The sequence below is a fragment of the Nicotiana tomentosiformis genome, chromosome 4 (assembly GCF_000390325.3).
Source record: "Nicotiana tomentosiformis chromosome 4, ASM39032v3, whole genome shotgun sequence".
Lineage (NCBI taxonomy): Eukaryota > Viridiplantae > Streptophyta > Magnoliopsida > Solanales > Solanaceae > Nicotiana > Nicotiana tomentosiformis.
Genome location: NC_090815.1, coordinates 26,670,695 through 26,682,204, shown reverse-complemented (window position 1 = coordinate 26,682,204; position 11,510 = coordinate 26,670,695). Strand labels below are relative to the sequence as shown.

The 11,510-nt window shown below is 34.5% G+C and overlaps 1 protein-coding gene across 2 annotated transcripts; it reads right to left on the bottom strand.

The window, feature by feature from the left end:
• Window positions 1-4,940: 4,940 nt before the first annotated feature.
• On the bottom strand, window positions 4,941-10,663 carry LOC104119231 (uncharacterized). 2 transcript variants are annotated; one of them, XM_009630675.4, is made up of 7 exons: window positions 10,509-10,663; window positions 8,002-8,279; window positions 7,783-7,838; window positions 7,611-7,689; window positions 7,077-7,215; window positions 5,601-5,714; window positions 4,941-5,411 (listed from the first exon to the last, which is right to left on the bottom strand). In XM_009630675.4, exons 2-7 carry the CDS (start codon window positions 8,169-8,171, stop codon window positions 5,220-5,222), a joined length of 750 nt encoding a protein of 249 aa, XP_009628970.1. In that variant the 5' UTR covers window positions 8,172-8,279; window positions 10,509-10,663; the 3' UTR covers window positions 4,941-5,219. The 2 variants fall into 2 exon arrangements, with proteins under 2 accessions (XP_009628970.1, XP_070055779.1); XM_070199678.1 differs by lacking the exon at window positions 10,509-10,663 and adding an exon at window positions 10,254-10,278.
• Between the last annotated feature and the right edge of the window lie 847 nt (window positions 10,664-11,510).

The window sequence follows — 11,510 nt, the reverse complement described above, 5'->3', positions numbered from 1 at the left end:
CTATATTATATTTAGAGTTGATTTAGTTTATGAAAAATTTAAATGTTGAAATATTTTATTAAATTCTTATAATCAGTTTAGTATTAATATTTTGGGAAGTAGGCTTGCCTTGTAACACGATAGGGGCCATCGCGCCATGGTTAGATTTTGGGTCGTGACAACTATCAACAAAGAAGATGAACCTTATCCAGTGGAAACCACTTGTTGATAATATTACTGCCAGAATCACTTCCTGGACTGCCAAAAAACTCCTTTATGCTGGCAGCGTGCAGCTGGTAGCCTGGTATAATCAATTGTGTTTGGGGTTCAAGCATACTAGGCTCAATTATTCTTAATACTGCAAAAATTATGTCACTAATAGAGGCTTACTGTAGGAGCTTTGTATGGTCTGGGACTAACACAGTCACAAGGAAAGCACTGGTAGCATGGGAAAGAGTGTGCTCTCCAAAGTTCATGGGAGGACAAAACTTAATTAACATCAAGTTATGGAACAAGGCTTCTGTGACAAAGACATGCTGGGACCTTGCTCTCAAACAGGACAAATTGTGGATTAGATGGGTACATGTATTTTATATAAGAGGACAACAACTCCAGGATGTGGGCATTCCTCAACAAGCATGTTGGATCATTCGAAAGATAATGGAAGCTAGAGAGGATCTAAAGCTAGTACAAGATGATGGATCAACCAAGAAAAGCATCACTAATTTAATATATAAACAACTACTACCTAACTATACTAGGGTGCCTTGGAAATGTCTCATGTATAGGAATGATGCCAAACCTAAAGCCAAGATAATTATGTGACTGGGATTACAAGGTAAATTGCTGACCACTGACAGACTCCTAAGATGGGGAATGAATGTAGAAGTAAAATGTTGTCTATGTCAAGCACAAGATGAATCAAGAGATCACTTGATAGAAGGATGTGAATACTCCAAGAAAATCTTGGAAAGGACTATGCAGTGACTTCAACGACAAAGCTACAATTCTATTCATTGGAGCCACCATTTTATTGGTGGAAAAAAGACATGACACGTGGAACATCAGTAAGGTGACGAGGCATGACGTGTGGAGCGTCGATATAGCGACAAGTGACACTCTCAATTAACTGAATTAAGAATGCAATGAAGGTATGGGAGAAAGACCCACGAGGTAGCATAAGAGAAAAGAACCGGGCCTGACATCTCCTAAAGGAGAAACGAGAATGAAATGAATGAAGGCTGCAAAGAGGGTAAGATACACGAACCAGAAGTAATTAAGGAAGGGGAATCAGAACAGTTATAAGGAATCTTTAGTCATAAATATGCCAGTTACGGTTATCTATGGTAACGGACAATCAATACAATTAATGCCCTTAATTAGTCCAAATTAAACATGAAAACCGTTATGATTATATGCTCCTATATAAGGATAAGAATTTCATTTGTAAGGGATAAGTTAAGATTATTACTGAAATACATACTATAATTCTTTGCTTTACCCTTTATATTTTCAGCCTTGATTTTGAGAGTGACTGTCAGTTCATTCCTTATTTTTCTTTGTTAATCGTCTCTATTATTTCTTTTATTTCTTCTAAGATTATTGGAAAAGTGAAGTAAATCTTGGTTATCAGTAACTCGTTTTCTTCTAAATATTGGCTTTGACTGAAAAATCTATTTTTGGTTAAACAACCATCTCGAATAGGCTATCAAAAGCTCAAAAGGGAGATCACAACAAGCTCAAATCTTTGGGATAACATATGCGGAATGTCTTTATGCCATATGGACGGAGGAAAACCATAGAATTTTTGAGAAGAAGAGTAGAAACAGGGAAGCAGCTGCAAGAGAGATTGCAGTGATATGTCATGTCAGAGCAATACCAAGAGTCCAAAGCATAATGTGTAGCTTTGTTTTAGCAGATAGTTTATAGCTTACGACGTATAGGCTTTATCTTTAGTTGTTTTTTTTTATAGATAGCTGACTGAGTTAGTCGAGAGTAAAGTTTTACACTGGTGATTAATATAAAAGTTAGTTATCAAAAAAAAAGTGAAGTCATTAATTATAAAATCTCAATCCGTGCATCATTCATTACCCCGATAATCCGATATCAATAAGCCAATTAGCTATTAGTTCGATTAGATTAACGGTTTCGATTCGGTTGAACAATCTTGTATAAGGGAGGTTAAATATAGACACTATCCGAAAGTAGAGAAATATATTTGGCCATTTTTCCTATTATTTCCTTAGTCTTGTAGATAACTTAGAAGTTTGTTTCTGAACATAAAAACCATAGTAAGTACTAGGAATGTGCAGTAACCAAGAACTTCGAATTTTAGAGAGGAAGGGAAGGCATAAGAAAAGAGTTTTCATATAGATTCTAGTTATTTTAAACTGAGAAATTGATTTGATAATATTACTATAGTACAAACCCTATATTTATTTTCTTTGCATATTACTTATATATATGTATTTTGCCGATCAAGCGTGTTGGATAAAACCACTTGCGATAAGTGCCTCCGCCCTGCCTTTTGCCAAGATTGAGCAATATTATCCATTGATGGATATATATGTGTAATCATCTCATGCTTTTTTAATCTTAAAAAGAAATCGAAAAACAAAAGATCAGGTCCTTAATTCTAGAAAGTCCAAAAATAATGGTGGACCGAACTAAAGGATTCTGGTATATCTTCTTTAAAATAAATACATAGTATAGGGACCAGAGTATCCATTAATGGAAAAATTGGATTCTTCATATATACATCACCTAAAGGAAAGGAAATTGCAGTGAAGTCATCCATAAACGCACTATATATGCTGACTTCTCATTATCTCTTGGAATTAGTTATGAGTATCTTATTGTACCTTTTAGAACCCTATAAAGCAAACAAGGAATTTTCCAACAATTTTGCAATGATTGAGTTCAGTTCAATTAAAAAGAGATTTTAAATTTTATATACTAGGCCATTTCGTAACTTGTAAAAGCATTACGGCAATTAGTACTTCTATATGTGTGATCATCTAAAACTAGGTGTCGAGATTTGAATAACATGACTTTAATTATCTTTGAAGATCAAGAATTTCAGTTTGTGATTCAATTTTAGAGAAAAAATTAACTTATGGTTTATGAATTGATACTGTTAGAAAAAATAGCATTTTGAGCCTAATACATCCATATGGAGTGCTAGCTTATTGGCCGATCCATTAGGTCTAACCCTAAGACTAAATGCAGTCTATATAAATACCACTATCGGTGTTGGAAGATTCACTTATTTATAGAGAAAACGGCTATAGTTTGTTCTTTGCATCATTAATTAGGGATAATGAGGCTGTGGAAACAGAAAGTCATCCGTTACGTGAAGATTCTCAACGACCAGTAATTCGAATCGAATTGCTATAAACGATCCGCTTTCGCAAAGGAGAAACCCGTAAATCTCCTTTACTAGCATTATTACAGATCCAAACACATACTAAAAAGCAAATGTGTGTGTTAAATTTAAGAAAAAAAGAAATTTTAATACAATAATTGTACGTTAAGACACGAATTACTTAAGAATCCGCATAACATGAAAATATGTGATAATCTCATTGCTTTTAAGGTGAGACATGAGTTAGATTCATCATTAACTTGTATTATATGATAAACTAAAACTTTGCTGAAGATTCTTGAAAGAGGTTTTGGCAAGAACCATATAGTGATGCAAAGAGGCCATCAGAGGCGAAGATATAATTTGAAATTTGTGGGTTCAGGATTCTAGTTCGTTTATGATATTGGGTTCTAAATTAACAATTTATACATATTCAATAATTTTTTTAAAGACAAATACAGGTTTTGGACCAATGTTACTAGGTTCGGCCGAACCCGTAAGTCCTATGCTAACTCCGCGGTAGAGGCCATGTTCCACCAAAGGAAAGGTGACAACTTTAATAATTACGTAAAAGATATACCAAATTTATGTGCACCATTGAGATGGTGACAATCAATTCGGCCTCGAGTCATATATGGTTGTAAGCATGGCCAAAAGGACATTGATTGAAAGGTAAAAAGTGGTCCTAAGATGTTACCCATACTTTGGAAAAGTAGAGTAACTGAATGTTTCTTTTTTCCTAGCATAAGCCAAATAATTGGTGGAGATAAGAATATATCATTCAATTTACAAACTTATTCTATGCTGTAAGTATTATCATGTTTGAGGAAATAGTGTGAAATTGTAGGTATAGAAACAGTGGTGCATCCAATGCTATATCAGTTGAGAAAACAATTTTTAAATGTATATTTGAATTTAGGGGAAAGGATCAAAAGTGTCCCTCAATTATGGGAAATAAAATAAATTTGTAATCCGTTTGAATTTGGTCCCAAACACATGCCCTTACCTTAGCAGAGTGGCTCATAAACTGGAGCAGAACTAGAAGTCCAGTTACGAATTCGGCCGAAGCAAATAGTTTTTGCTCAGATAATGTATATGTTAAAAAAATCATTAAAAATATACAAATATTAAATTTAGAATCTAGTTATTAGCACTTGAAGTTGTTGTAAAATCCAGAACACATAAAGTTGAAATCCTGACTCCGCCTCTACTCATAAACCCGTAGTTGAATCTGCCACTGTACTCAGAAGTCGTTGTTGCCGCACACTAGATTTAATTTGAATTATGTTGTATGTGGCAAATTGCTGTAGGCAGTTCAAGTCCATTTATGACAGAACAATATAGGCAAGGTAAGTCAATAAAATTGCTACATAGAGCTCTTTCTTCATTCTACAGTTACTTGTATGACCATTCTCAGGTGGCGCAGAAATTTGTCAACACAAGCAGTTCTACAGCAAATAGTGAACAAACGAATTCAAGATACTCCCATTTACATATCTAATAAGATGAACTGCAATTTTCAACAGAATTCACATGAAAAAAAAAACGTTCCATAATCGACTTCAAGAATACTGGACTTTCAACAGCAGAAAAGAAGTTCATAGCAAGACTGCAGATATATCATATCTTGCAAACAATGTTTACATTGCATCATAAATATAAAGCAACACTAATTGCCATAGTACTATGGTTGTACATAACTAACCCGACAAACACTATCAACGAACAGTAAACAAGAACGGACCATTGAATTACAAGACTAATCCAAGATCGCAGTGTGTGCTTTTCACTACTTGTTTGAACAAATGGACAATCTTTGCCAGCAACGGCAAGTGATCTCGACAAATTTGACAGGATATTTGATTGCAACATTAGCCTACTCAAGAAGCTTATTGCAAGTACTCACACCAACAGCAGCAGCAAGATGCCAACCAGCATGCAAAAAAGGTGTTTCAGGAAAGACATCGTCAGCAATGAAAAGAGCACCGCCTAACAATGATGACATTTTATGCACATTGTGAGCCATCCTCAGTTCTGGATCTTGGATTGCTCTTTTTGCAAATGCAACCTACACAAAAAAAAAAAGGTACAATAGAAGAGAGTAAAGAGATATAAATCTTCAACATAGAACAGAATAAAATTGTACTGAAGTTCAGTTCATTCTGAATATCACATTTGGAACTTCAATGTACAATAGAATAAAATGGTAGTGAAATTTGGTTCATTCAAGCATCACATTTCGGCCGCAGATATCTACCTCCATAATTCCAGTGTGAACAGCAGAAACCATCAGAGGTTGGATCGGTAGGAGGACTGCAGATGCAGCCATCAGCAATTTTGGATTCTCATTTCTTAGTGCCCTTGATAGACACTGCAGAAAAAATTCATCACTTAAGTCGGCTTATTTTGAAGCTATAAAATTTCAGAGCACCACTAGTTGTAAAGCACCAGCAGATCAAACCTCAAGAGTTTAATTATAAAAAACTTAAAAATATTGATTAAATATTGTTGTAGAATAATAATAACTGAAAATAACGAACTCAAAAACTAACTTGAATATGGAGGGATTTTTTTAATCCTTGAAAACTAATACTCCTACATGAGAGAGAAAGCTTGCTTACACATGAAAGGTTATACAGAACAAAATTTAAAGAGAGCTCGAATCGTCAAGTAAGATATGCTCTTTGATACAAATGAGAGCAGTTTTATAGGCTTTGACTCAAACTATAAACATATATAGGATAACGGTGGTGTTTAGGCCAACGCGTGCTCACATCGACAACTACCGTTCGAGCTACCAGGAATTCTAGCCACTAAGATTTAGATAGATAGGAAGAAAATCATCTTACTTTTTAGTTTTTTAAAAAAAAAAAAAAGGGAAGGGGGAGGAGGGAATGATAATTGAAACCACTCTTATTGTGTTATAGACTCCCACTGATACTACTAAGTTATAAGTCTCGGTCCCCCTGTATATTTTCTTTTGCAGTGGAAAATGGCCAAGCTAATCTCAAATATGATATGAAGGAGTGTTGTGGAAATACTTGCTTTATAAAAATGGGATTACTTCTTCTGTAGAAGGAAAAATTGTTAAAGAGTGGTTAATTACTACTATTATTTTTTGTCTCCGAAAACAATAGAAAAGAGAACATAATATATTATCCCTTTCAAAATGTTACCCAAAACAAAAGGTGGAAAAGTTATTCTCTTGATGAATCTTCTTAAATCTGCGCAATATAGTGATTAATGAACTTACTAAACATAACAAAGGAATTTGTTTGAGCTTCATAAAATTATTGAGAAAACAAACTCATAACTCTGATATAACATTGCTAGTAAAACTAATCACATTTAAACATGTATTACTCCAGGGAATACAACACAAAAAATAAGAATGGTCATTCCGGGGAATGCTTAGTTTTAGTATTTTCTTTTTGGTACCTAAGAGTTAAAGATGTCGAAGATTGCATCATCTTTTTTGGAGAAGTACTACCCGGTAGAAAGTTCATAATGAATAAAGTTTCTTAAAACACAAAAACCTGCTTCCTTTATAAAAAAAAAATAAATAAAAGATTTTCTCAAGGTAGCACATCAACATTCCAGTTTAGCTCTATCTAATTGGCATCCAAATAGAAGTCTTTCTAGGAGTTTGAGCACTTTAATTGCATGTTGGAATATTTAGACAACATAAAGATCCTGAAAAGATTTAAAAATGAATGAACTGCTTAAGACTTACCACCGTTGCTGTTGCTATCATCGTGTAGTCAGCCCATCTCAGATACCGTCTTACTTTCCCTCTTGAAGAATGGTACAAAGTGGAGGCAATTCCAACTCCAATCAAGGAATTGGCATAAAGTTTGCAATGGAGATTCTTCCTGCAGCAACAAACAAAGAAATTAAAGATTACGAGAGTAATCAAATGTGGTCATCTTAAAGCAGCTCTAGAAAATTAAGAACCCGTTTGGACATAAGAAATTTTTTCCTTTTTTCCAAAAAAAATTCACTTTTTTTCGAAATCAGCGTTTGTTCATAAAATTTTCAATTTTCACTTGAGATGCATTTTGGAAATTTTCGAAATTTTGAAAAACTCCAAAAGGCTGTTTTTCAAAATTCACTTAAATCACTCACAAAACTTCAAAAACAACCCAAAATTATATTCATGTCCAAACACAACTCTAAATTTCAAATACCATTTTTCACTTGAAAAACATTTTCCCCCTATTTTGGAATTTTACAATTCTTATGTCCAAACGCCCACTAAATTTCTGACCTTGGAGCCTGAAGTCCAAGTGCAATAAAAGGAAGAGAAGTGATCACATTAGCAATAGTTTCAGCGACGGTACTATCACCTAAAAGAAAAACAACTGATCGATTAGAAATATGCTGGAGGCAGTATGATACACCTAACTTTTAATAAAAGAGATTGTTCTTTGTATCTTTACCGTGGAGACAGCAACGGATGGGCCTCAGGCAACCAGGCCTTTGCTGCCAAACTCTCCTGGTGAACAAGATAACATGACGAATCAAATTCTTATTCAACAAGAATCCGAACTTTGGATCTGAGTTGACAATTCAATCATCTACATTACTTCTAGAAGATAGAAAAGCACCTCCGCACAAATGATTAGAGATCAAGCGAGATAACCTCATTTTTCACTTACTGAACTATTAGCTGATGTCTTGTTCCAACAGGAAAACTTTCATGTCGAGGTTGATGCAAGTCCCCATGTTGTTTTATCTCTTCCAATGCAAATGGTGAATGAGGCACCATTTGCACTCCATGCACACCCGCTAAGGCTGTATTAGGCTTCAGTGAACTCTCGGTACCCATCTGCTAATTGGCAATCAGTCAAATGAATATGACTGATTGCCAGCATTAACACGCTGCTACCAATATTGACCAGTTAACGTGCAATAATTCAACCACTTCTTTGATTTTCTGTAACAAGGAAAGGAATCAGTTGAATTCTCATGTTTTCGAGTGATCAAGAATATATACTAAAAAGTCTGAAATTCTTCTAAGCAAAGAAAATCCTCCACAGAACACCAGGGATTCACCACAAAAGATTTGAATAAACTAGAGAATTATTGCTTTACACAGCGTTGTTTACAAAATCATACGGTTCTATACATTTTACACCCTAAATGTATGCCACCTTTTTTATTTGCACTATATCATCTTCATTTTTAGATCTACTCACTAACCTATTAATTTCTTTGCAAAACTTCATTTTGGTGAGGGGAGAAATAAGGAGCTCAATTGTTTCTAGGTTTATGACTGTCGTGCTCAACGGTTATCTTTTAGGTATCCTCAGATGCATGGAATTTTTGTTTCCGCATTGTGGAGTAGGTACCAGAAGGTAAAGAAACTATCTGAGATTGAAATTTTAGAAGTTGCCACAATTTCTTGAATACTTTCATTATTGAACCGCATCCGATTTTCTAGAAGCTTGATCTTTGAATACTCTGGGAGTTAGATTACACTTCACTAGCTCAACTAATATACTTTTTACCGGAGGCGGATTCAAGATTTAAACTTTATAGGTTCCTACGTCGATTTCAAGTGTAGTAACTGGGTTCACAGAAAAAAAAATTACAGATAGTTAGTGGACTTTTTAATAGAAATACACGGTCTGCACAAAACTTACTGGGTTCCGAGGAACCCATAAACTATGCACTAGACCCGCTACTGCTTTTTAGCCATTTTTTTGTCTCAATAGGAACCATTACACAGTACAACCTGCATATATAGCAGCAGAATCTTATCATGTCAATGGTGAACCAGAGTCGTAACTTGTAACCTAGTAAAGTGACATAATGATTCAGAAATTGATGTAAGATCAAAATTTTCTATAAGAAGACATCAACTTCAAGTCATTAATTTCTTGCTAATGTCATCTAGAAACCTTCCCAAACAATTTTTTTAATAAAGACCAATTATCAAGACCTAGCAATAACTTACAACAACAACAACAACAACCCAGTATAATCCCACTAGTGGGGTCTGGGGAGGGTAGTTTGTACGCAAACTGTACCCCTACCCTGGAGTAGAGAGGCTGTTTCCGATAGACCCTCGGCTCGCTCCCTCCAAGAACTCCCTACCTTGCTCTTGGGGTGATTCGAACTCACAACCTATCGGTTGGAAGTGGAGGGTGCTCACCACTAGAGCAACCCACTCTTGTCTGCGTAAAAACTACCCTCCCCATACCCCACTAGTGGGATTATACTGGATTGTTGTTGTTGTTGTAAGTTATTGCTAGGTCTTGATAATAATAAAGACCAAATAACAACAACAAACTCAGTTTAATCCCACAAGTAGGGTCTGGGAAGGGTAGTGTGTACGCAGACCTTATCCCACCATGAAGATAGAGAGGTTGTTTATGATATACCTCGGCTCTCGAAAGACGAAAAGCAAAGCAGTAGCACCAAGCAGTAACAACAACAAGATAGTAAGAAAGAAAACGAAGCGAAAGGAACAACTAATACTAAAAAAAATCTAACAATAATAGAATACAAGACTAGCACTAATACTCCCGACTACCTACTGGCCGTCTACCTTGATTCTTGACCTCCACATCTTCGTATCAAGGTGTACCAAATAATGTACCGTAAAAAACTCTATTATGAACCTTTCAAGGTGATTCATATCCCTTGTTTATCTCATGGTTTAATATGTCAATAGAAAGATTACATTTTTCTTCTTACTTTAATTTAAGTCAATCTCATAAGCTTGCATTTTTATAAATTCAGATATCTTAGAATGAATTAGAAAAATCGTGACTTTGGCATCAGTAGTCAACAAACTGCAAAGCTAAAAATTGACCCATAATCAGAATATCAAAAAACAGTTAATTATACATATGTATACTCCCTTCTTCACCCATAACTAGAATGACAATTAAAACTATATTACCGAATCCTCAAATTCAAAGCAAAACCCATTTACTTTCTGGTCAATTCCCCAAATAATTGAAGCTTAATCAGTACTAATGCATATTCTGAATTTCAACATTAGGGTCATAAAGGTGGTAAGGGAAACATGAAACTTAAAGAGAGAACAATCAAAATCTATAAAGTCATTATTATCAATTACAGGGGTCAATCCTGAAATTCCAAAAAAAAAGGATCTTGAAATTCGAGTGAGCAAGATAGGGAAAGAGAAAAGAACCTGTGAAATAGGATGTGGCAGTGCGATAAAGAAGGAAGTTGAGGGGGCAGAGAGAGAGGGGGGTATTTAAGGAGAGAGATGAAGTAGCGTGGTATCACAGAGGAGAACAAAAGTCAAATAATTATGGGATTTTATGCGAATGTACGAATCTCTATGAGGAACCTGGCGCATATTCGGGTGTTCGTTTGGCATATAGGTTGCTCAAGGTCCGAATCTTTTTACCTTTAATAATTGAAGACAGAAATTTCCTAATTAAGTTCCAAGTTATTCGCGGGCTATTAATCGTAGATTTACTAAAAATAGTTAAACATATATTAAAATTAAAAATTCAAATAAATAAAGTTTTGATGAGCTAGCAAATAAGGTGATGAAATACCAAAAAAATAAATATACAAGATTTCAAAAATTTAAGCAAAAAAGGACATTTTTCAATGGGTATGGTTAAAATTCATTGAAAACATATAGATGAGTCAATATACAAAATTTGAGTAAGATTAGAGGTGATTTGAACTAATTTGGTATCAAAACTCGTAGTTAAAATCGAGTTCAAAAAATTCTTCTGCGACACATGTACCACGCATGTATCTCACACATATGTATACATGGATATACATGTGATATATATCTGATACAAATATGATTCATATATGATATACAAATGATATACAGTGTGATACACACATTATTTTTTTCATGTTCATCTTTAACTTTGAATTTTCAATTCAAACCACATCAAATCATCTCAAAACTGATTAAAGCGCCTTAAAATGTATCCAATCTATTCTAATAATACTCACTCAAAAGAAAGCAAAAATTTGATATTTTTTCGCTACAAATAGCTAATTGGCTAATATTGATAATATTTGGCTAATATTAGTAATATTTTATGATTTGGCCAATTTTTTATAAGCTACTTATAAATGGATATAGCTGGTAGTTTCCCTAATTGAATCAACATCTAATGGCTCCTGCTGTTTGGGGCCCTTTTGTGTTTTTTGCTAT

Excerpts from the sequence above, each read along its gene's own strand:
- LOC104119231 (XM_009630675.4), bottom strand. The coding sequence starts at position 8,171 with ATGGGTACCGAGAGTTCACTGAAGCCTAATACAGCCTTAGCGGGTGTG. Across the intron at positions 7,839-8,001 it reads AGACATCAGCTAATAGTTCA|GAGAGTTTGGCAGCAAAGGC; the intron begins GTAAGTGAAAAA and ends CTTGTTCACCAG. Across the intron at positions 5,412-5,600 it reads TTCACACTGGAATTATGGAG|GTTGCATTTGCAAAAAGAGC; the intron begins GTAGATATCTGC and ends TTTTTTGTGTAG.